At 36.1% G+C, this 27970-nt stretch overlaps 1 protein-coding gene across 21 annotated transcripts in view; it reads right to left on the reverse strand.

The window, feature by feature from the left end:
- BCAS3 (BCAS3 microtubule associated cell migration factor) overlaps positions 1 to 27970 on the reverse strand; it is a 578553-nt gene that overhangs the window by 229129 nt on the left and 321454 nt on the right. For 19 of the 21 annotated variants that reach the window (XM_057317873.1, XM_057317874.1, XM_057317870.1 and 16 more), the window contains one exon: positions 27652 to 27749. In XM_057317873.1, coding sequence (XP_057173856.1) covers positions 27652 to 27749 — 98 coding nt within the window. Of the gene's footprint in view, positions 27750 to 27970 lie in introns of all 21 variants that reach the window. The other 2 variants (XM_026517502.4, XR_008961213.1) reach the window with 2 other exon arrangements.

The following is a 27970-nucleotide window of genomic DNA, read 5'->3' on the forward strand; positions in this document are numbered from 1 at the left end:
TTTTAGATCAAAAGTTATATTGTCTATGAATCATGACTTAGTAATTGTATCTTCTTTATGGTTTAATATTACTGCAGTGTATGGAATTTTCAGAGTAACTGTGTAACGATGGGCATGGCATGATTGCTTTATTCCTGATTTTAGAAGAAATGCCAATAATATTCCACATTAAGAACAATACTGGGCATTTAAGCTAGCTATTCTTTATTATTTAAGGGATTTATCTTTCTATTCCTAGTTATCACAGAATAAATCTCATGAACAAATGTTGAATTTTATGAAACACCTTTTCCGCATCTAGTGAGATTATCATGTTTTCTTACTAGACCAATTAATATTATATATTATAACAACAGATTTTTCTAACATGGAATAAATCATATTTGGTCATGGTAAGTGATTCTCTTGTTGTAATGTACAATTTGGTTTGTTGGTATTTAATTTGAGATTTATGACTTAAGATTCCAAAGTAAGTCTGACGCATGGTTCTCTTTTTTTGTATGTTATGTTTGTTAGGCTTTAGTCATTCATTTTTAAAATCCTCCCTTATAGGGGATTATAAAAATCCTGCCCTCAATAGGTGTTAAAAAGTTCCTGAATGCTAATGCTATTTGTTATGGAATAGGAAAAGGCAAGAGGCCCCAGCCTGCAAGCACAAGGTGAGATAATGGCTTCCACATCACTTAACTGTCAGCCTTACTTAGCGTGAAGTGTCGTGTCGAGAGACTCCCAACCAGGCAACCATTTAAAAATATATAGAATATTAAAGTAATTGACAAACATAAGAACTGTCAACTTTTGGGAAGGTAATCTAAAAACCATAATGCATTTTTTTCAGTGTCAGTATGGAATAAGAAACAGTAAAGTCAGGTTAGAAAACAAGCAAATAATATATACTTCAAATAGTAGGACCAGAATCCCAAGAAGTTAGTCCCTACTTCGGGAAATGTTGTTGAACGTTTCTAGAGCTCACTGGAATCCTTGGATGTAGAACTAGTTTGCAACAGATTCTAGCAGTTTGTCATGGAATCGACACAGTGACCTGGGGAAAGAAAATACCTTGATCTTTGGGATACGTTCTTCATTTTATAAGGTGTACTATGTCCTTGAGTAATGACATTGCAATTGCAAGATATTCAGAACACAAAGGAAGAAATAGAGGCAGTAACTCAAATCACCTACCATATGAGAGAATACCATCTCATTTCCAGGGCAGCTGGAGTTTGAGATCTCTGCAGGTTTACTAGTAAGGTGTCTAGCAGAGAAGAGATCAGTCTACAAACTCTATTTGTAAAAAAATAAAACCAGATAAAAGAAATGGAAAGAAAGCAAAGCTTCTCCCAGACTTAGCAAGTCTCAAGATTTCATATACAAACCCAATCTCATACTTAGTCAAGGCACATTCTAGGGCCATCATGGTTTCAGTGTTTTTCTTTCCCAGTCTTTTGTAACATATTGAGAAGAGAGAGAAACGGTGTTGGCAAACTTTAGCTTACTTCATTGTAGATGAAATTTCTAGCTTGGTTTTTAGCTTGTGTAATATTGAAAATGATGCTTTTAAATACTGGTAAAGTAGAAGGAATCAAGGAAGAAATGAACAATTCTAATGTACCTACCATTATAGTATGGCCTTCGAAGTCTAAAATATTTACTGCATGGCTCTTTAGAAATAAAATTTGTTGACTCCTGATACTGACCAAATCAGGAACAAAAGGTTCACTTATAAGATATATGATCTTTTTCATATATATATACAGACTGACATATATAGTGTATTTTTGCTGAAGTTCTGAGTAAATTGCAAAAGCTCATTATACTTAAGGGAAGACAGTAGATGCACATTTCTGCTAGGTACAAACAAAAATTCTGAACATTATATATAAAACAAACATCAGATGATTCTGAAAGGTGGAGAAAAGAAGGTAGTCAAGACAGGCTCTTCGGGACACAAGTAATGATACTAGGAACATGCAATCCTTGAGTTTTCTTTGTGCCTCAAATATCCCAGCCTTGGAGCTTAAGAAGCCAGAAACCTGAAAATGCCAATGCATAAGGACAAAAAAAGTCTGAACCAGAGTGCCTGGGTGGCTCAGATGGTTAAGTGTCTGCCTTCAGTTCAGGTCATGATCTCCAGGTCCTGGGATCAAGCCCCACATCAGACTCCCAGCTCAGCAGGGAGTCTGCTTCTCCCTCTCCCTCTGATCTCCCCCTGCTTGTGTTCTCTCCGTCTCTGTCTCTCTCTCTCTCTCAAATGAATAAATAAAATCTTAAAAAAAAAAAAAAGAGTCTAAACCAAAACTCTCTAACCAAAGGAATTTGAAAGGCACAGCCTCACAAGATGGAAACTTTCAGAAAATAACTGCATCACTCTAGCAAACACCACAGAAAAATACTGGCTCTACCACCGCCCATGCCAGCAAAGGCCAAGTGGGGAACCTAGATGTTAACCCTCATGAGGCTATACCAAGATGTCCAACACCTCCACTGGGATGGGTCAGAGCAAGCTAAGTAGGAGTGAGGATTTTTAGTCCTGCCAGCTGTTAATAAGTAACACTGCCTAACATACACGGAGTGTCAGAGCAGAACAAACAGAGAGTTTGGACTTCCATCCTCATCTGGCAGTAAAGAAACACCCCTGTTCCTCCTCACTTGGGTGCTATCAGAGGAGGCCTAGGAAGTCAGGATTTATGTTATCATCCATCAGTAACGAGGCCACCCCACGGCATTGTCAGTGGAGACCCAATGGGAAACTGAACTCCCATCTCTGCCCATAGTATCCCGACCTTATATGGCAATGCTGGCCAAGCAGGACTTCTACCTCTCCCTGCCAGAGTGATGTCTGAGAAAGCCAATTAAAACAAAAGGTTTAAATATGATCCAAATCTTAGGAAATTTTAATTGAAAATCACTCAACATACCAAGAACCAGGAAGATCTCAAACTGAATGAAAAACAGACAATGAATAGATGCCAACACCGAGATGACAAAGATGTTAAAATGAGCTGACAAAGTTTTTTTAAGTGCTATGATAAAAATGTTTTAAAGAACAAGGAAAAAAATGAAAAAATGGAAAGCCTCAGCAAGGTAAATAAAATTCTTAGCAAAGACATAGAAGATGTAAAGAAAAATACCAAATGGAAATTTTAGAGCTTAAAAACACAATAAGCAAAATTAAAGTTCAGTGGATAGGTTCAATAACAGAATGGAGAGACAGTGGAAAGAATCAATAAACTGTAAAGAACAATAGAAATTACCCAGTTTGAACAATATAGAGAAAATACACTGAAAAATTAATAGAATCTTAGGGATCAGTGGGATTATTCAAAAAAAAAAAAAAAAAAGCCTAACTTTTGGATCATAATGGGCTTGAAAGGAGAGGAGATGGGAGGGGTGCTAAAATGGTATTTGAAAAAATAATGAATGAAAACTACACAAATTTTGCAGGAGACATAAATCTACATGTTAAAGAAGGAAGTGAACCCTGGACAGGACACTCCCAAATACACCTACGGAAAAATACATCATAATTAAGCTTCTAAAAACTAAAGACAAAAAAAACTCTTGAAGGCAGCCAGAGAAAAGTTACCCTTCACCTGGAGGGGAAAACACTTCAAATGACAACAGATTCCTCATCAGAAAAAAGCATGAAGGCTAGAAAAAAGTGACACAATATTATTTTGAGCATTTAAAGAAAAGAATCGTCAACCCTGAATCCTATACCCGGAGAAAATATCTTTTAGGAATGAAGGGAAAATTAAGACATTCTCAGATGAATAAAAATGAAAAGAACTGGTTTCCAGAAGACTTACTCTAAAAGAATGGCTAAAGGAAGTTCTACCAACAAAAAGAAAACAATATAAGAAGGAATTTTGTAACATTAGAGGGAAGAAAGAACATAGTAAACAAAAACATGAGTAAATATAATAAGCTTTCCTTCTCTTAAGTTTTCTCAATTATAGTTAAGAGTTGAAGCAAAAATTGTAACAATCATTCATGTAGTTTTAAATGTATACTGAGGAAATATTTAAGATAATTATATTATAAATGGGGAAGGTAAAGGAATATAACTGGAGGAAAAGCTTTACTTAAGTTGGTAAAATGACACAATATAGCGTGATAAGTTATGTATAGTTAATGTGGTACACCTGCAGCAACCACTAAATATGTATACGTATATGTATAGAGCTATACAAAGAGGTATAATAAAAAAATAAATATATCAAAATGGAATTTTATAAAATGTTCAACCAACCACAGGAAATCAGGGAAAAGAAAACAAAGAAACAAACAAAAAAAAACACATAGAGAACAAATAGAAAACAATAAATAAAATGGTACACTTAAGCCCTAACATTTAGCTACATTCAACCTAAATGGTATATAAACACCAAATAAAAGACAAGAGATTGGTAGATAATTTAAAACATGACTCAACAATATGCTGGCTATAAGAAACTCATTTCAACCATAATGATATAGACAGATTAAAAGTTAAAGTTGGAGATATATAGATATATATCTGTATTTATATATATTTAGGAGATCTTAAAATTAATGAGAATAGGAAAACTCCAAAGGTAATAGTCAATGACCAATTAACAATTTTTTAATTTTCAACTTCAATAATATATAAATATAAATTAAAATTACTTTTTTCCAAAAATAAAACTTTTCTTCTCTTTTTTTTTTGTGGTAACATACATATAACAAAATTTGACATTTTAACCATTTTTTTACATTAAAAAAATGTAAAAAATTGACATGTAACATTATATTAATTTCAGGTGTACAACATGAGTATATGTGTATATATTTCAAAATGATCATCACTGTAAATCTATTTAACATCCATCAACACACACAGTTACAATTTTTTTTCCTTTTGATGAAGAATTTTGAGATCTACTCCCTTAGCAACTTCCAAATATACCGTATGGTATTATGAACTATTGTCACCATGCTATATATTACATTCCTAGGACTTATTTACTTTATAACTGGAAGTCTGTACCTTTTGACCACCATCACTATTGCGACCACCTCCCACCTCCCCCCCACCTCTGGCAACCACCAATCTGTTCTCTGTATCTTTGAGATCAGTTTGTTTTGCTTAGATTCCACATATAAGGAAGATCATACAGTATTTGCCTTTCTCCATCTGACTTATTTCATTTAGCATAATGCCCTCAAATAGTGGCAGGATTTCCTTCTTTTTTTTATGGCTGAAAAATATTCCATTGTATATATACTACACTTGCTTTATCCCTTCATCTACCCATGGACACTTAGGTGGTTTGCATTGCTTAGCTATTGTAAATAACACTGTAACAAACACAGGGATGCAGATATCTTTTTGATTTGTGTTTTGTTTCCTTCAAGTAAAAACTGCTGAATCTTTGGTAGTTCTATTTCTAATTTTTTGAGGAACCTCCATACTGTTTTTCACAGTGGCTGCACCAATTTACTGCCCCAGATTCTAATTTATGGTGCACAAGTGTTCCCTTTTATCCACATCCTTGCCAACACTTGTAATTTCTTGTCTTTTTGACAATAGCCATTCTGATCGGTGTGAGGGGCTCTCTCATTGTGGGTTTGATTTGCATTTCCCCACTGATTAGTGATGCTGAGCACCTTTTCATATACTTGGCCATTTGTATGTCTTCTGTGGAAAAATGTCTAGTCAGATCCTCTCCATTTTTTAATTGAATTTTTTTCCTATGGAGTTGTATGAATTCCTTATATATATTTGGGATACTAACCTCCTATCAGATATATGATTTGCGAATACTTTATCTGATTCCACAGGTTAATTTTTCATTCTGTTGATGGTTTCTTTTGCTGTACAGAAGCTTTCTGGTTTATTCTTGCTTTCGTTGCCTTTGCTTTGGTGTCAAATCCAAAATATCATCACCATGACCAATGTCAAGGAGTTTACTATGTTTTCTTCTGGAAGTTTTATGGTTTTAAACAGTTTTATATTCAAGTCTTTAATCCATTTTCAGTTGAAATTTGTGTATGGTGTAAGATACTGGTCCAGTTTTCCCAACACCGTTTATTAAAGAGACTAGTCTTTCTCCATTGTATATTCTGGGCTCCTTTGTCATTAATTAATTGATCATATATCTGTGGGTTTATTTCTGGGCTCTCCATTCTGTTTTATTTACCTATGTGTCTATTTTAATGGCAATACTATATTGTTTTAATTACTATAGCTTTGTAATATCGTTAGAAATCAGGAAACATGATGCCTCCACCTTGTTCTTCTTTCTTAAGTTTGCTTTGGCTACTCAGGGTCTTTTGTGGTTCCATACAAATTTTAAGATTGCTTGTTCAATTTCTGTGGAAAAAAAGCCATTGGAATTTTGATAGCTATTGTATTGAATCTGTAGATTGTTTGGGTAGTATGAACATTTTAACAATCTTAAAGCTTCCAATCCATGAGCATGTAATATCATTCCATTTATTTGTGTCTTCGATTTCTTTCATCCATGTCCTATAGTTTTTGTTTACAGGTCTTTTACCTTGCTAGTTAAATTCATCCCTAGGTATTTTTCTTTCTGAAGCAACTGTAAATGAGATTGTTTTATTTCTCTTTCTGTTAGTTTGTTATTAGTGTATAGAAACACAACTGATTTTTATATATTGATTTTGTATCCTGCAAAATTTACTGAATTCGTTTATTAGTTCTAACAGCATTTTGGTGGAGTCTTTAGGGTTTCTACATAAAATACCTGTTATATGCAAATTTTGACAGTTTTACTTCTTCCTTTCCAATTTGGATAACTTTTATTTCTTTTTCTTGCCTAATTGCTTTAGCTAAGTCTTGCATACTATGTTGAATCAAAGTGGAGAGGGTGGCATCCTTGTCTTGTTTCCGATCTTGGAGGAAAATCTTTAAGCTTTTCACCACTAGGTATAATGTTAGCTGTGGGTTTGTCACATATGGCCTTTATTATACTGACGTACATTCCCTCTAGGCCCACTTTGTTGAGAGTTTTTATCAAAAATGGAAGGTGAATTTTGCAGGTGCTTTCTCTGAATCTACTTAGGTGGTATGATTTTTATCCTTTATTTTGTTGATGTGCTGTACCACATTGATTTATTTGTGGATATTAAACCATCCAAGCATCCTGGAATAAATCCTACTTGACCATGGTATATGATCCTTTCAATGTACTGTTGAATTTGGTTTGCTAATAGCTTATTAAGGATTTCTGTATCTATGTTCATCAGGGATAATGGCCTGTAATTTTCCTTTCTCATAGTGTCTCTATCTGGTTTTGCCAACCTTGTAAAATGAGTTTGGAAGTGTTCCTTCCTCTTCTATTTTTGGAAGCATTTGAGAAGGATTGATGTTAATTCTTCTTTAAATGCTTGGAAACATTTAAGCCAAAGATTTATATATAAGAATTTTATTTATTCTTAATTAGTATGTTAAAAAAATCAGAAACCAAGAAGTTTAATGATAGAAGACTAGACAAATGATTCAAAGAATATAACTATTAAATTATCTATGCTTTGAAAAATATTTAATTACTTGAAGGAAATCTGATAATAAATGTGGCAAGTTACAAAATACTGTTTAATATATTGCTGATTTTAAAAACCTTTTAAATAAAAAGGCACTAAGAAGTTATATGCCAAAATGTTAAGAATAATTACACCTGAGTTTTTAAATTTTATTCTATATTTATAATTTTCTATACTTTTCAAATTTTCTAGAAAGAATATATGCATACAACTAGGGGAAACTTTTTTAAAAAAAGATTTTATTTATCCATTTGAGAGAGAAAGAGAGTGAGCATGAGCAAAGGTGGGAGTGGGGGAGGGCAGAGGAAGAAGCAGACTCCCCACTGAGCAGGGAGCCTGATGTGGGGCTCGATCCCAGGACCCTGGGATCATGACCTGAGCTGAAGGCAGACACTTAACCATCTGAGCCACCCAGGTACCCCAGGAGAAACTTTTAAATAAAGTACCAATAAGGGACAAAAGAAGTCAACCACACTTCCCTTGCTCTCCCAAAGTGTACCAGCCCGAAAGCTCTTCCACCTTCCTCGTTTTTTTCTTTTCTCCTGAACACTGGAAGCAAGTAGTATCAGAATTCTGTCATTTTTCCTCTAGTGTCAGCAGAGTCATGGCTTTTCACAGGTCTGGTTTTCTAGCCACACTCCACTTCACTTTTATTGAAAAACCTCACAAATGAAACTGGGTTCCTCCTAAGTTTTTCTGTGATCATTTGGTTTGAAGAAATTAAAAGTCTGAGCAAAGCGAACTTCAGGTTTGGGGGTAAACCAGCTGGCTGGAAAACTGGGCTGGTGCAAGGCAGTTGTTCAAAATGCTATGCCCTGCGGCAGGGTAGTTTTCAATAAACGTTCAGTTGAGAATATTTAAAGAGCACCCAATTTACTTTTTATTCCCATAAAAAGGGAGGGATGAAAGAATGGAAGGGCAGAAATGGCTCCATTAAAGTCCACAGTTGAGCCAACAGCAGACAGGCAACCCAGGGAGGTCACCAGAAGTATGTATTATACAGTTTGTGATAATAAAAAATTGACAACTCTTCTTCTTCTCGGATCTGTCTAGGTTTCTGTTATAATCTGAAACCACTACTTGCTTTGGCCAGGAAATCCTTAAATTTCTTCAGTGGTTTCCTGCGGACGTCCCATCAGAAGCTTAGACCTACAGGGCTCATATTCAGAATGCTCTGCTCCAAGGCTGGACAAAGTAACTCTGATAAGCAAAATGTAAAGATAAAGGTTTTTAAAGTACTATTTTCAGGGAGAGGGCAACAAACTTTCACTTCAGTAAAGCCTTCAGATACCTTGGAAAAATGAAGATGCTTCCATCAAGTCCTTTCATAAAGCAGAAAGATGGGGGCAATGCAGAGAAACTCACAAGGTGACATGTCATGCCTGATTTGGAGCTCAAGGCGCTGACCTGGATGCTGAGCAAATGAGACTGGTATTTGATCCAATAAATAATGAGGTGTGAGATTAAGTACAGATTTGAAAAGCACAGATCTCAATTCCCAAAGGTGGCCTGAAACAGTAATTACTGATGTTCCAAAGCATTTGTCCTATGTTCTATAGTCGAAACAAATAGTCAAAGACAAGCCTGCAGTATTCTGTCCTTACTTCCCTTTCGACTGAAAACGTTTCTTTAAAATAACAGCAGAAAAGTGTGTCTTGGTTATTCCTTGGTCAATGATTTGCCTCCCAGAAGTCTGGAATTATGCTTAAAGCTCTCAGCATTTCTGCCAACGTGAGAGTGTGGGTAGGGAAAGAGAGTGGGAGAGAGGACATCAAGCCCACCCAACTCCCGGAAATTTTAAAGAAAAGACAAAACTTTCCAAGAGAAATAATCATTTTGGTAAGTGAAACCATTTGTAACCTTAGAGGAGTTTTTTTTTTCTTTCCCTCCAACATATCATAAGAAAAATCCACACTGTGCACTAATAAGCTATAAAGCTTTGGTTTAAAAAGAAGGGTCAACAAGAGCTAAAACCACTAATGTCATACTTCAAGAAAGAAAAGTGGAGGGCAGTGACGCCCCAACACTTTCATGATCCCAATAAAAAGTCTTACCCAGGCTAAAAACTATCTGCCAAATTTATGCCAAGAGCGAGCTTTACAGCCAAGCTAAAATCTCCTGTGCATTTAAGGAGTGCTATAAAAATAATGACATATTCGGCATCCTGGGAGAGTCTTTCACTTACAGAAATAAAGCAGAATTATCCAAATAGGAAGACAGAAGCGAGGAGGGAGAAAGAGAAACAGAAGACAAACTGAAACAGAGACGGGGAAAAAAAGAGTGAAGGAGAGGCAGCAACAGATCAAACCTGAGTCAAAAGCAAATGTAAATAGCCAGTCAAACACACTCAGGAGTCATCCACTCCCCTGGCAAACAGCTCCATTTTTTAAGACTGAGCAAAATGTACTTGCACACTGAAACAAGTATCACTAAAGTCAAATCCATTTGGGCAGAACTGTTTCAAGGTTCTTTTTTCCCACCCCTCCAAAGATTTATTTATTTATTTTAGAGAGAGCGTGCACGAGTGAGGGGCGGGGCCGAGGGAGAGAATCCTCAAGCAGACTCCCTGCTGAGTGTGGAGCCCGAGGCAGGGCTCGATCCCATGACCCATGAGATCATGACCTGAGCCAAAACCAAGAGTTAGATGCTTAACTGACTAAGCCACCCACGTGCCCCTGAGGTTCTTCGTTTTAAGAAGTAAAGAAGCTTATGGAGTTAATTCCTATTCTGTAGTCCCCACCAAAAGCCCCATGAAATGGCTAATTTCAGTTCATAAAGAAGTCAACATATTCCTTTTTAAGCCAGGGTGATGAATCCCTTTCCCTTAAAGGACTATCAGAGCTGCCTCAGAATACTGCAAATATAACCGAACAATATCAAATCATAGATTTTAGAATCCGAAGGGTCTCTGAATATCTAATCTAATGAACTTACTGTAGGAATCAAGTGAGGATCAGGAAAGAAATGGTCAGTCACAATCGAAAACTGGAAGAACTACATGGGGGGGTTGTGGAATAATAATTTCTGAGACTTAAACTATTGCCTGAAATATCAGAATGTAACCTATTGTTATGGGAACATATCCTCAAAGAAAATCACATGTTAGTTCAGAATACAAGCTCTGGAATGAGATCGCCTGGCCTCCACCAGGGGATCCACCACTTCTCTAAGTCTGTGTCCCCAATCATAAAATGAGGACAATACTATAACCAGTCCCCATAGGTATATAAACATAATTTACATAAAGAGCAAAACAAAAACTTTGGGATATAGTAAGAGCTATTGCCATTATATTATTATTATTATTATTATTATTATTATTATTATTATTAAAATAAAGTAACAAGGAGAAAACATTTAATGAGTCCCTGTTACATACCTGAACTACGGCCAGAAGCTTTACAAATGTCATCTATTAATTTTCACAATATAGGAGACAGGTGTTCTTATATCCTTCTGAGGACAAAGAGACTCAAGGTCATATACCTGCTTGGCTATAAAGACAGAACTTACATTTGACCACAGAGTTCATGTGCTTCCACTATACACCTGCCTATTCTAAAAATGCATCTATCAAAATTATATTGGGGATGCCTGGGTGGCTCAGTCAGTTAAGCATCTGCCTTCGGCTCAGGTCATGATCCCAGGGTCCTGGGATTGAGCCCCGCATTGGGTTCCCTGCTCAGCGGGGAGTCTGCTTCTCCCTCTGCCTCTGCTGCTTCCCCTGCTTGTGTGCACTCTCTCTCTCTGACAAATAAATAAATAAAATCTTTAAAATATATATATATATATTTTAATAAAGAGCTGTATAAAACATGTTCATGACAAAGAAATTCAGATGGCACTGCCAAAGTGGAAGGTAGTGTAGTGTATGTAATTTTTCTGAGCCATAGCTCCTTACTCTGAAAAAAAGGAATTATAGTTGACCATTGAACAACATGGGTTTGAACTGCATGGGTCATTTTAAATAAATATAGTACTGTAAGTGTATATATTCTCTTCCTTATGATTTGCTTAGTAACATTTCCTTCTCTTTAGCTTACTAAATTGTAAGAATACAGTATGTTATATATATATATATATATATATATATATATATATATATATATCATGCAAAATATGGGTTAATTGGCTATTTATGTTCTCAGGAAGGCTTCTGGCCAACAGTAGGCTATTAGTAATTAACTTTCAGGAGAGTCAAAAATTATATGTAGATTTTCAACTGCACATGGGGGATTCAGCACCCCTAACCCTCACGTTGTTCAAGGGTCAACTGTATAACAATACCTTTACCTCAGGAGAATTTTACGAAGAATAAAGAAGCTAATGTCTGTGAAGTACTTAGCACAGTATAGGGAGCAATCAAATATTATTTTTTAAAAAACCAGTATTATTCATTATATATAAAATTTAATATGCAGCACAGGAACTGTATGGGCTGCGTATAACTCAAGATTTAAATAAAGATGTTAAATATCCTGTTTATTGTCTTTTAATGTTACAACTTTCCCAAAATACATCATCCAGTTAGGTTTTCTTCGGAAGTAAGGATGCGCGTAATTCAAAATTATGATAATTTTCACGATCACAACCTCAAAATACTTTTGTCTCAGTCAAGCACATCTACTAATTTGCATATAGCTATTTTTGTGAGTGTTAATCATTCTGTATTTATTAATGTTCCTTAGCAATTTTTTTATTAAGACTATATTGTTTTTGTTTTTTTTTTAAAGATTTTATTTATTTATTTCACAGAGAGACAGACAGCGAGAGAGGGAACATAAGCGGGGGGAGTGGGAGAGGAAGAAGCAGGCTCATAGCAGAGGAGCCTGATGTGGGGCTCGATCCCATAACGCCGGGATCACGCCCTGAGCTGAAGGCAGACGCTTAACCGCTGTGCCACCCAGGCGCCCCAAGACTATATTGTTAAAAAATAAACCATAATAAACAAAAAACAAACCGTAATGTTTATTCTTGAAACCACAGTGAACAAACTACAGTGAAAATTCCACCATCAATAGCAGACGCTGGCAGGGGTATCACTCCAGAGCCTTTCAGTTTACTAGTATTTTGTTCATATCAACCGAATAAAAGGCGGTATTTAGTTACCATTTTGCAGATGAAAAAACAGAGGCATAAAATGGGCTGGTTAAAAAGCCTATAGTTCCCAAGCATTAATCGACAATAAAAACAAGCAAGTACATTCATCTCTCAAGCACATGTTCACATTTGAGCTGAGTTCTTCTTTCTGCATTTACTGGAAGACCAAATATTATTTTTCAGAATTTGAAGTGGGAGTTATACAAAACAAACCAGAATAATTTAAATATGTGAAAACACAAGTCCAGGGGATGGGATCTGAACACCCTTATAAGTTTCAAAGTGGCTAAGAACTCTGAGATCTTTATAGTGATAAATATCGTAGTGTACAAAGGTTCTTTGGGAATCCCCACTCATATGTTTTGCCATGACAGAAGATCAAGGTGTCAGGTCTACTTAGGATCAGGCATTTTTGGCTTCTTTATGCTTTAATTCATATTTTGAAAAAGCAATTAAAAATATTTCTAAGAGCAATATACACTTTGCCTCCCTTTCCTCTACCCTCAAATATAGAATAAATTATGAATTTCAAACACTAATATTCCGTTAGTTTGCATTTGCCCACAAGTAGATGGAAAAGAAATGTGACCTTGGGCAATCACTATTCTTTACTGAAAGCCTTTTTCAGCTTGAGAAAACATTACCTGATTGATAGTGGCTTTCCTAGCTGAAAATAAATGTCTACTGCTCAAAGGCTAAGAGTCTCTCTGCAAGCAGCAGGGATACCTAGGTGACTCATGGGTAAAACAGTCTTCAGTCAACAAAACCTGATCAAAGAGGTCTGGCCAATGGCCCCTTAAAATAGAGGTGCCACTCAGGAGTGCAGGCGCTGCATTTAATGACTTCTATGATGTACACAGGATACGATATAAAGAATAAATAAGGATAGTTTCTAGGTCAGATATAACACTGCTACTTGCTGATCATATGAATGAAATCAAGGTAGGCTCTGTGGCCAAGATGCTATTTAATATTCTGGAAAAAATGAAGGTTTCACAGATTCATATCCTTGCTCCACAGCCCATCAGCTATATGACAATAGACAAGTTATTTAACATCCCTTAACCTCAGTTTCTTCGTTTGTATAAACAAACAAAGAACTTGCAATGATAACCTGTCAAATAGTGAAAAATATGTTTGGTGTTAAAAAGTTTCACTTATGTTTTGTGGATAATGCATGCACATGTTCTAAAAGACTACAGCGGGGGAAAAAAAAGTCTCCTCATTTCTGTTCCCTAGCCACTCAGTTCCTCTCCTAGAAGGCAACTACTGTGTCTAGTCAAATGCAAAAATTTGGTTTCAATATTCCATGCTGAAATGTTGAATTCATTAACATTTATTGAGTGCCTATTACGTGTCAGAGCCGTTCAGGGTGCTGTGGGGAGTACAAAGATGAGCTCATGGTCTAGAATGGGAAATGGTTCCCAACTAACTTTAATATGAGGCGATAAACACAACAGTAAAAGTTTAAGAACAGCGGAGAAAGTAATTAATTTAATCAATGGGGTGAATTGGAATAAAGAGTAAAATTAAGAACAGGTTTCAAGGCAAATGAAAACTTGCAGGCACCATACCAAAATTTTACTAAGGTTTCTCTAGCTTAGGCCCCCTGCTTCAGGAACTGGGATCCTATCACGGCTATAAAAACTCTATTTAAAGATACTCACTCATGGCTAAAAATTTCTGACATAGGAAAAATCAGCCCAATAGGAGAATGTCAAAGGGACTAGTATGGATGCTGTAAGTGTCCTCTTTAGGTAGAGAGAAACAGAAGGGTGAAACCATCAAGTTCTTTTCTCTTTTCAATCATGCAAACATTCTTCATTTGAAAAGCATATAAACTCATCTACAAAAGGGATCACTAACTGGGGAATTCAGTTAAAGTTTCAAGTGTAACTCTGGTATTCTCTCTGATCTCAACATGGAGCATTTATCGAATAATTGTGGTCTTTCCAATATTCTTAGCACACCAAAGTAAAACCAGTTTAAGACTCAAGATACCGTGTCTCGCAGGGCTTCCTGGAACATAAGTACAAGACACTGAGCTGCAATGACATTACCAAAATGGTGGCAATTCTTCAACAAAGTATTTTGGTTTAATGGAATTGAGGTCAGATCCCTATATGCTAATATCCTGGGTTCATGTATAAAATGGGCGAGCTTAAAAGACAGCCCCAAATAACCATACGATGATATGTCTAAAAGTTAGCCTAGTATGACCCGAAAATGAAAGCAAGTCCATTCCCTTCAGTGGACGTTTGCCAAGCTTGACGACAGATTCTACATTTGTTACAGTGGATGCTTTATAAAGATGACCTTAAAACACGAATTCACATGTAAGCCTAATAACACCAAGACACAACTGATTTGAGGGCCATAATTCCTTTATTTTTATTATCTAGTGATGTAAAAACTATCAAAGATGAGAAACATACTACTTAAACATAATGCTGCTTTTAAAAAATGACATAAAAGATGATTTGAAATACTCTGCCAAAGATTCCAACTGACCACACAGAGTTTACCAAAGGCCCAAACAAAGAAATAATGACCATAAACATAAGGGCTAAGTCTAATAAAGGACTCTAGGCCAAGATCACGTTTTCTAAGTTTAAGTGAGGCAATGGAGATATAAAGATGTGGCATTATGAAATTTTAATCAGTTTATGGTATATTTAAAGCCTTATGCTCTTTTTAAAAAATTCTAGTTAGTTGACATACAGTTCAACATTGGTTTCAAGAGTAGAGTTCGGTCCTTCATCATTTACATATAACACCCAGCGCTCATCATAACAAGTGCCCTCCTTAATCCCCATCACCCATCTATTCCATCCCCCACCCACCGCCCTCCATCAACCCTGTTTGTTCTCTACAGTAAAGAGTCTCTCATGATTTGTTTCCCCCTCTCTCTTTTTTCTGTTCATCCGTCTGTCAACAATGCAACAAATATTGATTATCTGCTCTGTGGCAAGCACCGATACCAAGCATGAGAAACACAAAGACAGCCCTTGTTCTTAAAGGGCCCTCTGTTACAAGGCATTATCTTTCCCCCTCTTTTTCAAGGCATCCTATCCATAGGGTAATCCAATAATAATGCCAACCAGAGTTATCTTAAGCCAAGCAGGGACAGAGCAATCAGGATCCACATCTCCTGCTAAGTCATTTCATGCCTCTTTTTCGCTGTTTTCACAAGCAAATTAATCTTGATCACAATATCCTTAAAAGCATCAGTATAGACAGTGACTAACGAACTGCTACCAGTGTCATCTCCGACTCACTCCTGCCCAGGGATGATCACGGACGCTGTAATATCTGCTTACTCAACTTCTGTTTTTCACCATACACTTAGCTTCAGGGAAATATCAAACTCAAATGTGTTATTATTTAAAGCTGCACTTCAAATCCCAGGTCCTTGGATCAATGGGGAAAAAAAATCTCTTGGTATTCAAAAACTCACAGTCACAAGCTGCAAAACATTAAAGTCACAACTTTTGCAGGGTATTAGGATCACATCAGAGGTAAGATTTAAACTTCGGCACCCCAAATCCTGATGATACAATGTTCTAATCCTATAAGACTACCCTGTTCTGTGATTACTATGATAGCCTCTTAAATACTGTGAAGTATAGGAAGAGGGACAAAGCTCCTATTTTTCTTCTCTCCATTCACAACTTAGCCCCAAAGTTCTGAATATAAGCATTTTCTCTAACAACAAACTACCTTTTATAACATCCAGATAATTATAGGTTCAGGTCAAGAACTCTAGACCATATTGATTACATCTCTATGCAATCAGGACCCTCCAGCACTGTTTGTATCCATGATAACAGGGACAGCTTTTAAGTATCTGTGACACTAAGAATTTTTAGTCCTATCAATGCCAGAAATGGAAAGCCAATGACCAGTCAGGCCTGTCAGTTGTTGCCTGAAGCAGTAAGGAAAGCCGGGAATTCATCATACTGGAACTTCATCTGCCAGCTGCATTCACACATTTTCACCACCTGAATAGTTGATTCTCTTCAACTCCCACGTGGCTCATTTCAGCATACAGTGTTTTGAAATGAATATTTGATCAGGCAGGATAAAAAGAGGTTTGGACTTATCTGAGGTGTCACCATAATGCACTTTAAGTAATTCTAAGTATCAGGAGCTAGGTGTCTTTAGGTCCCACGCTTTGCGTATTTCTGAAATGAACCCGTGATCCTAATTAAAAGTGATTAAATGAGAGAAGCCATGTAAAAACACCTGGCACAGTGTTGGGCACAAAGCTGTTTAGCAATAAACATTGGTTTTCCGTATCTTTTACTTCTACCTTATGGTGAATACCCTGAAGATTCCCCCTAGATCACTGGGAGATGGGGATCTCAGAATGCCAAAGAAATTTAACAATCACCCTAATTCTGTCAAAATGCTAAACCCTCACCCAAATATAAACCTAAGAAATAAAGAAACATAGTAGGGTTATTAAAACTGCTTCAGAATTTCAGGATTTCAACAGTCTGACTCTGATGTATCTAGGTATGGTTCTCTTCATTCTTATCCTTCTTGGGGTACACTGAGCTTCTTGAAACTTGGAGAGTTGATGTCTTTAACTAATTTTGGAAAATTCTCAGCCCTTCATTTATTTCTTTGCCCTTTCCCTCCTTGTCACCCATGTGTAACAATCACACATACTATTTAATACTACCCCACACACTTCTCACACTGAGTTCTTTTTTATTTCATTATTTTCCTCTTTCTCCATTTCAGTTTGATCATTTTTGACTTGTTTCTGAGTCTCTGCTCCTTTCTTCATCTGCATCCAGTCACCTATTGAGCCCATTCAACAAATTATTTAAGATATATTTTTCAGTTTTAGAAGGTCAGTTTCATTCTTTTATGGATTTTATCCATCTCTTTCTCATTCTGATAAAGGAATGATATAATATTAGAATGTAAGTTTTCATTTAAAAAACTACATCCAACATCATATTTAATAGAGAAATATATTTTTTTAAAAGATTCTATTTATTTACTTGACAGAGACAGAGACAGCCAGCGAGAGAGGGAACACAAGCAGGGGGAGTGGGAGAGGAAGAAGCAGGCTCACAGTGGAGGAGCCACCCAGGCGCCCCTAATAGAGAAATATTAAACACTTCTTTCTAAGATTAAGAAAAAGATAAGAATGTTCAATATCTTCACTTCTATTCAACATTGTACTGGAATGTCTAAGCAAATATAATAAAGAAGAAAAAGAAATGAAAGGTATAAAAATTAGAAAGAAATAAAACCATCTTTATCTGCAGATCACATGACTGCATAGTAGAAAATCCAAAGGAATCTACTGGAACACACGAATTTAGAAAGGAGAGCACTTGTCATGATGAGCATTGGGTGTTGTATGTAACTGATGAATCACTCAATCCTACACCTGAAACTAATATTACACTGTATGTTAACTAACTGGGATTTAAATAAAAACTTGAAGATTAAAAAAAAACTTGGAAGAAAAAAAAAAGAAAGGTTTCTGGATACAAGATCAACATACAAATAAAATTACTGTATTCTATATACTATGAAAAAAAGTCTGAAAAATGAAACACAATATGCTATTTATACTAGCATCAAAACATCAAATAATTGAAATAAATTTTACAAAATATGTTTAAGACTTCTACACTGAAATGTAACAAATATTAGGAGAAATGAAAGAAGGCCTAACTAAATGGATAGATATAAAAGGTTTGTGTGTTGGAAGATTCAATATTTTTAGATGGCAATCTTCCCAAATTTGATCCACAGATTCAACGAGATTTCAATCAAATCTTATCTAAATTTCTGTACAGATGAATATATATTTAATGTGTATGTGTATGAGGATATATTTATATCTCAGTGGTTTTCAAACATCTTTTGAGGTCAGGACCGTTTGTTCTCTTAAAAATCGAGATCTCCAAAGAGCTTTGTTTTATGTGTTTAATATCTGTCAACATTGCAAATGTTTACATACTAACCCATTAAAAGATAAGAAACTCTTTATGCATTAACATAAATGAAATTTTTTATTAAAAATTTCCAAACTAAAAAATAATATTGAGAAGGATGACATTTTTAACTTTATTTGGACAGAAACTTTTATAATAAACAACAGATTGATTCTCATATCAACTTATGCATTCAATCTGTTGTGATATGTTGTTTTGGTTAAGTAGGTGAAGACAAGTCGACCTCGTTCAAAATATAACTGGAAAAGAATGGAGCATATGAAGATCCTGAGCCTTTTCAGATTCTGAGGATATTCTTCTTTGATAGGACACTTAACAAGTTAGATGTAATTATACCTGAAACTATATCAATTAACTTCTGTACTCTATTACGTGGAAATCCTTTGTCCTTTCTTGCACTTGGAATGAGTCTGTTACTCATATATACTTTTGTAATATCATAAAATTGGTCTTTGGGAAAATACTTAAGATCTTCCAAATGTGGATTTATATTATTATATGATATGAAAATATGACACTAGTTCATATCACCACCTATCTCACCAGAAATGTCTTTAAGTACTGGGAACCTGTTAAGCAGTGGTAGATACATGGATACATGGTTTCCAAATTTCCAATTTGTAATTGAAAATGAGTTTTATCATTGGTAACAAATATTGTCAATTGTTTTCTTTGATGTATCAGGCTTATTTTATTTTTGAGAAAATTTCTGCCAAATACCCAAGTCTCAATAAACAAAGTTCGTCAGTCGTTCTTTCCAGGAAAATAGTATTCTATGACAGTTGCTAGTTCAGTTTACAATCATCACATAAGTGCATTTTGTCCAGACAACTACCATGCATTAATTCCACTGTGACATAAAGAATACTAAAAAGAAGGACACAAGCAGCAAAATTTAATAAAACTGTCATAAGTCAATGATTTTGACTGTATCATAGACGTTCCTTTTTTTTTGTTTTTAAGTAGGCTCCACTCCCAGCTTGGGGCTTGAACTCACGACCCTGAGATCAAGAGTTGCAGGCTCTGTGGACTGGGCCAGCCAGGTGCCCCATGTCATAGACATTCTTTTCTTTTTAAAGATTCATTTATTTACTTGAGAGAGAGAGAGAGAATGCAGGGGGACAGGCAGAGGAAGAGGGAGAGCCAATCTCAAGTAGACTCTGGCTGAGTGCAGAGCCCTACATGGGGCTTGATCTCAGGACCCTGAGATCATGACCTGAGCCGAAACCAAGAGTTGGATGCTTAACTGACTGTGCCACCCAGGCGCCCCAACATTTATAAGTAATTGTAGTAGTTGTTGTTTTTAATCTATGAGTGAAGACCTTCAGCTACAAGCATAGTTTGTACTATGCTTTTTCTATGCTAAGACGCCATCCGTTTTATCTACCATTGCTTCTGCACCATCTGTACTTCATGTCAACACAGTATAAAAAAGAAAGGCAAATAATGACTTCGCATTACTATAAAAATAGTTTTCGTACACAGACCCATTGAAAGTGTCTTGGGGACTTCCAGAGGTCAGTGGACCACACCACAAATTACCGGTATCTATACAGACACACATGTGTTTGGAAATGCAAAGAACCTAGAACAGCCAAGATATACATGAAAAACAAAAGGGAAGGCATTAGACTGCTAGATCTCAAAACTGACTAAAAAGTTACAGTAATTAAGACAGTATGATAGTGGTATAAAGACAGATACACACACACATTTATCAATGGAACAAAATAGAGAATCCAGGAAAAATATGGTTTTTTAAAAAGGCATTAATGAAAGTCACTGGAAGAAAAGTGTATCTTTTTGATCAACAGTGCTGGAAGAAACTGCATGGAAGAAACTGAACCTTGATCCTTGCCTCATAGCATAATAAAAAATAATTTGGAAAGGATCACATACCTAACTGCAAAGGCCAAAACTACACAATGACAAGAGAAAAGAAAGCATCACTTCAAGTCTGGGTGACACGGCAAAAAAATTTATGCAAAACACAAAACATAGACCGAAAAGCGAAAAAACTGGAATTCTGCCTGTCAAAAAATACCAACAAGAAAGTGAAAAGGCAATAAACTGAAAGGAATTGTTTGTAAAACATCTGACAAAAGATTTATATCCAAAATATTTAAAGAATTTAAATTCAATAAGACAACAGGCCAAATAGAAGTTGGTGAAAGATTTCATAAGTACATTACAAAAGAAGCTATCCAACTGGCCAGTAAGTATATTCAAGGTGCCCAATATCAGTATTCATCAGAGAAAAGCAAATTAAAACTCAGTTTACATTTACAAGAACAGCTCATACACCGCTAAGAATGAAAAATGGTATAGTTCTCTTGGAATACTTTCTTGGAGGTTCCTAATAAAGCTAAACAGATGCCTGCTTTGTGAGCCAACAATTCCAGTCCTAGATGTATGCTCAAAATATATGAATTCGTATGCAAAAAAAAAAAAATGCATACGTCAAAAAAAAAAAAAGACTTGTACAGGGAAGTTTATAGCAGTTTTATTCATAAAAGGCTAAATGCTGAAAACAATAGGACAATAGGCTGTATTATAGTTATACTACATTGCAATGTAAAAACATGAACTAGTGTCACAGGTAACACGTGGATGAATCTCAAAAACATTAAATAAAAGGAGCCAGACATGAAAGAGTATCTATAGGATAATTTCATTTACATGAAGTTCAATATAGACAAAATTAATCTATGATGATAAAAGTCACAGTGATAATCTCTAGGTCAAAGGTAGTATATTGACTGGAAGGGGCATGAAGGAATTTTCTGGCGTGATGGAAATATTCTAATTTGTTCTGAGTAGTGATATATACAGGTATAAAAATACATCAAGTTGTATGATTATATTCCTGCTATATGTAAATTATACCTTCCCTAACTTAAAAAAATTCTTCGAAGGTGACCCAAAGTACCTGGAAGGGGCTTTGGAAATAATCTACTTCAATTCCTTCATTTCTTATGGAAGAAAGCCTTGGGTTTCAAAGCAATTTACCAAACAGGTAATTCTAGGCAGAGTGGAGACTAGAACCAAAGATTCCTAAATTACTAGTCTCTATTCTTTCCATTACAGCAACTTTCCAAAACAAGACTTTTCCCGGGAACAATTATTTTCACTTCGATTATTTGCTTTAGCTTTTCTCTGACAGTTTTCAACAATATCCAGGGGACTATCATGAGCTCTGGTTCCGACCAGTTGCCTGGGTGAGGTCCCAGGCTGCTTTTTAATTGCTCTCTGGGCTTACATATTCAATGGAGAGAGACTCTTTTGTTTCTAAGTTTATAGATGGCACCTATAAGCATAAGCCTCTCAGGCTCTTGGACACAATTTAAAATAGTGTGGCACTAACAGTTTGACACTAATGTCACTAAGACAAATGGAATTCCCGGTTCAGACTTAAACAAATTCTAATACTGCCCCCAATATTGTCCCTCTGCCACCACGGTCTCAGGCAACAGACTACATAAACAGTCCAGCCTTGTATTAAAGATGTAGTAATAAAGGTACAAAAAAGAGAAGTTGGGTCTTTTGGCCAAAAAGCCCCTTGTAAATATGTGGTACCCCAGTATATCAACAGTAGGGAGAATTCCATCAATTCCTTCTCAAAATGCTTAGGAAAGACTTAAAGTCATGTCAAGGACTCGGTGCTTGCAATAGAGAAAGCAAAGGCGAGGTTTTAGTTGACACAAAGATTTATTCAAAGAAGCAATGTGTCACCAGAAAAAAGCTTTCCCAACAGCTTCTTCTACTTCTGTTTACAGTTTCTTCATCTTCAAGTGGGGCAATCTTTTTTTTTTCTTAATTGTGCTGAGCTAAAATTTTCCACATTGTTAACTTGAATTTCATCTTCTAACATCCTATAAATATTAGAAAGAAGAATGAAAGGAATATTTAAATCAGAAGGAGAGGGATGTGGCCGATCACCTTCCTCATGGGCAAAATAAGGTCTTTTCCCTATGCTCTTATCTCTAACACTTATTTTTGAATCTGTACAGACAAGTAGGTGCGCATTAGGTTAGAGTTGAAATAATGCATAAACTTCCTCTTTTCTAATAAAAAAGCCAATCTTAACATCTGAGTTTGAATATTTGCTAACTGTTTCAAGTATAAATAGTGTCAAAGTAAAATTACTGACCTCCTTTTTCCCCTCTGAGGGACTGTTCACAGGTCACGACTAAGCCTTCTTTTAATTTCGCCCTCATCCATAATCCTCTTACTGATCCCACATAGGCTTTGAATACTCAAGGTACAAGTATGCCTGGGCTTTTCGTCACCTTATAATCACAAAGAATATCTGGAAGTCTACTAAATGAAAACCACATCACGTATTCAAAGAAGTATCTCAAAATTTCTAAAGAACTTGATATCCTTTATATCTGAGAATTATTTTAAGAAATAACGAACACATCCCTGCCCGAAAAAGTGAAACAATTTTTTTGCGTAGGGGACCTTAAATTCTTTGTACAGATGCAGAGAAGACCGGATAGGTAGGAAACATCGCTTGTTCAAGGTTTCAGGCAATGTTCAAGGCCATGATTACAATGTCATGGTTCAGTCATTCGACTCTAGTTTTTAAAATCATGGTGCTAAGTAGCCTCACCATTGAATGACTAAACGGTGTTTCTTACAAATCTCTTTGCTTCTTACCACCAGCATCTCTTGTGTCTCTGATGGCTTTAGGACACAGTGACTAAGTCTTTCTGCCTCAGATTGGAATGACAACTGTAGATACAGTGAAATATAATCCTTAGGAATATTCTTCCCCCAGTACTTCAGAAAAATCTCTGTAAAATAAAAGCATGTCTCTATATGAACATCCCTCCTAGCAGAGATTTGACTTAAATCATCTCCTCGTCGCCTACCCAACCATACTTCTCTACTAAGTGTTATTTTGTTTTTGTAAATGTCCGATGCACCAAATGTCAAATACATAAAGCAGGCATAAATGATCATTATAAAATCAGTCAAAGCAGGCATAAATGATCATTATAAAATCAGTCAAAGCAGGCATAAATGATCATTATAAAAATCAATCAAATCAAACCAGTTTGGGTTTTTAAGTGTCTCACCTTCTTCAGTAAACAAATTATTTTGATAATGGGAAAAACTGGGTGCCGCAAAAGTATCTCCTGGATTAACGAATTTCTTAGAAATTATTTAGATTACTTCAATTATACAACAAAAATAATATTTCTCTTGAGTCAAGAATGACAACAAACACCAGGTCTAGAACTCGGTCCCTATTTATAGAAACCTTTATTGTAACACTAATTCCTAATATACCAAAGCCTGCTCTAAAGGATAAGAACCCATTTTACTTAACTGTCACAATTTTCTTTCTCGTACTGTCATCTTCCATAGGAATGTACATAAATGCTGCCCCCACCACCTCCAATAACGTTTTCTCTATACAATGTTTACTTCTGTAGAGTTTGGCTAAGATGTCTGCTCTTCACATGAGCCAGGCAGAAGTCTGTCTTTCAAATCTCAGTTGCTTTGAGTTCTTTCTTGGTAAACATCAATTTCCATAGTAAAACCACAAACCAGGAGAAACAAACTTAGGATGAACTAGATCTTTCTAGGCTTTCTGTCTGGATGACTCCAAAGCGACTTTAGAGTTGTTATTAAGTTACCCAACAGATACAGCCCACAAGTCTGGGAACAAGAGGATCAGTCACCACGGTGGGAAACAAACTTTGAATGGGGCATGGACAGCTATCTTTCTACTTTCTCTTCAGAGGTCCTACACCTTTATCAAAAGGACACATGTTATAAAGAACAAACAATGAGAAAAAATTCTTAGATACCTAACCAAAAGGAATGTACAGAGAAAAAAAAAAGTACTTTGTCTAGAAGTGTTATCTATGATTCGGAGACACTGATATTAATGAAAAATGGAATGATTCCTTCAAATTTCCTTTTATCTGGGTAGCCTTTGTATAAGGGTAAAATTCTATAAAGTACCCTTCCAGAATGGTCTTCTCCTTAGTCAAGAAGGCAACATCTCATAATTATCTAAGCTCAAAATTTTAGGTAAGATAGTACCCTTTTGAATCACCAAGATCAGATGTTATGGGAATGACCTCTACTCAGAAAGCAGTTATAGATCTGCCAGTCCAAATACACATATTTATATAGAGATAGAAGCTGGTTCATAGGTATCTAAAGGCATAGAATTTATGCCATGCCTAAGTCACTGAAGTTAAGAAAAACACACGTATTTTAGGAAATGTTCTTCCATGTGAAGGAGTGAAGAACAGATACACTAGATGATCAAGAAATTATAAAGACAAAATTTCTTAGCAAAAGTGGTACAAGGCTCTGCTGATCTCTTTTAGTTTCAACAGAATAACACTGCCAGATAAATATACAGATATCTACAACATAACAGGCTGGCCCCAGGTATAAATAAAATATTTTCATTTGGAAGACTGTTACAACTGTCAAAAGATTTAATCATATCACATTAAATTTCTAAATTCTATGCCTCTGAAAGGTAATCATATGAAAAATAATTAAACCACCACGAGTTTAGACAAGAGTAAGAGCTGCCACTAGAATAGAAGGACAGTCATAAAATGTGCCATAGGAACAATTAAAAAGGCAATACATTTAGTTGTAGAAGCTGAATGAAGGTAAGACAAAGCAGGGGAGCCCAGTCAGAGGAGGTGCCACAGCAGTCCCATCTCCAAGCAAAAGCAATCCGAACTCCAGAAAACCATTTTCGTCACACGCAGCTGACTCCAATGCATGGGTCACAATCAGAGAAGCACTTCCTGGTTCACGAGCACTTGTACACATTTATTAGACTCTCTTTAATACAAGAACCTAAAGCAGAATTTTCCCATTCACTCCTTTTTTTATAAGGAACCCAAACTAGTTAGTCTCTAGTCTTCCTAAATATCAAAAGAAAAATAAGTCTGTTACAACAGCGCTCCTATTACATAGAGTAGATTAAGCTTCCCCAACAAAACATTATTCACTCACTTAAAAAATGCGTTGAACAAAAGGGATCCAAACCATTTGAGAAGTAGAGAATTATTCGTAACAGTCCAATTCCTCATCTACGGGGTTTCTTTAGCTCAAAGTTAGAGAAAGCGGCACACACATTTCATTGCTCTGTCTCAGAAAGGAACTATGGCTTTCTGGAATGAAAATAGGCTTAGAAAAATAACAACAGAGCTTAGTCACCAAGAAGTCCTTTCTCTACTCAAAAGATTAGTACTTTCGGGCAGAGGCTCACAGCTGTAGAACGATACCCTAGAATCTCCTACAATGCGTCTCTGATGCAAATGGAAGTAAATCAAGGAGCAAAGATCTAGTTTCTTTTTCAAACATCAATTTAAAAACTCTTCTCGCAGCAGACTGAAGTCAAATGATGGTTGCCAATAGTTCACGGAAATTCCTATCTGTGGCATGAGATGTAACCTGACAAAGAGCTAAAACTGAGATAGTACTACATGATAAATACGGCGTATTACCTCAGAGTAGAGCGCTGAATATGTCAACTTTTAATAATACCTTTAACTGCTTTAGCGACGTGTGTTTCACTTGACTGGGAGTCACTTGACTCTAAAACATTCATCATAGGACAGTTTAAGAATGTTAAAACCCCCCAACAAAGGCTACTACTGTAATCTTGAATCAAATACTTTAGGTTACAATATATTGCTTCCAGGATTCACGATGGTTAAATGATAATTCCAGATGAGCAGGATCTGTTAGCATTCTCAGATTGAAACTATCAAAAAGATTTATTGTTCAAGTCGCCCATCTCAATATTTCATTCAATGCAGGGAAGCAAGGATAGAGACTTCACACATTTCTGTGCTTGTTTCCAGGGGACGAACCATGGTTGCCAAGAGAAAGCAGAGGGACAAGTATGAGCTCTCTAAAGTAAGAGTCTACATTAAAAATGAAGACACAGCCCTGGATGTGGACAGCTAAATCAGACACAGGGTACAATCCACTGACAAAAAGATCAGAAAGCTAAGGAAATGTACAAAACCAGTTAGCTTTCAAAAATTGAAAATACATCCAGACACAGAATCAGAAACAGAAGCTTTGGTCTTTTAAAAGTGACCTTCGCAAATCAGTTTTGTGTTTGTTTCCATTTTCTTTCACAGTTTAAGCCTCAATCAAATCAGCAGTCTCTGGGGATTTTGAAATTGCTATAGATTAAAATCCTCTCTGACTCAACTGTTTGACTAATGCCGAGTATTTAATAATTCTACTCATAAGAGACTTTTTCTTGATGAAACCCTGCTGTTTGCTCTCTTCAGATGCTCTGCAGCTGCACCATAACAGAAAGCATCACTGTCCTTATTTTATCAATACATTTAGAGATGAAGAATGTCTCATTATAAACAGGTCTATACTTGGCAGACGCGGCAGAAAACAGTCTGACGATACTAATGCAGCCACTATCACCTCCAGAGGCAAAGATCTACTCCCAGGTACTAATGATACATATTCCTGGATTGGTTCCAAGGAGAGGAGGTTAATAACTGTGATAGATAGACTAAAGTTAAGTTAATGAATTTCTAAACTTTATGCTTTCAATAATAAAGCCATTTAAGCTACGGCACTTGGACTCTCCAATTCCACAGATCAGGCACTTTGATACTCAACAGGTTGAGTAAATTGAATCCATATATTGTATTTACGTTCTCTGTCAAGGTCGCTTCTCCACATTTGAGAGATCAAAGGCAAAACAGTCATCAACCCTGTAGCCTTCAATACTGTGTTCATTACATTTAATCAAGTGCCAACCCCACTGCATCATTCACCAACCTTAACAATACTTAAATGCATGGCATTGTTTAGCAACAAATGGAGGCACAGTATTGTTTTAACAAACACACACACACGTATACATACATGCACAACATGCACGCATGTCCCCAAACAAACGAACAAACAAAAAGAGGAAGGCAAAAAATATCATTCTCTCCATTGTGCAGGAAAAGAAATTTAAAATGCACAGAACTATCCAGCACAGATTTTGGAGGTGATTTTCTACCTGAGGCAGCATCAATCACGGTGGAAATTCCCCTTCGATCAGAGACTGGACGGGATGACCCTGGCATGCTGACTGGGTCAGAGCGGACCGGCTGGATCCTGCAAGGCAATTTAATTTAATTCACATATGTTACCGGCATCAAAACTGTCGCGTGCTACAACAGACCTTAAATCAGGAATGCTGGAATAGGCCAATCCATTAAAGAACCATTCATTCTAAAACGAGACAAAGAAGGGAACTGCAGTCCCTAATTCTTGCACAAAGCTAACGCACTGCAAACATTCCCTACACTCCGGACCTCTTCTCCTCTTTGTAAGTT

Source organism: Ursus arctos, unplaced genomic scaffold (assembly GCF_023065955.2).
Source record: "Ursus arctos isolate Adak ecotype North America unplaced genomic scaffold, UrsArc2.0 scaffold_24, whole genome shotgun sequence".
In the NCBI taxonomy this organism is placed as follows: domain Eukaryota; kingdom Metazoa; phylum Chordata; class Mammalia; order Carnivora; family Ursidae; genus Ursus; species Ursus arctos.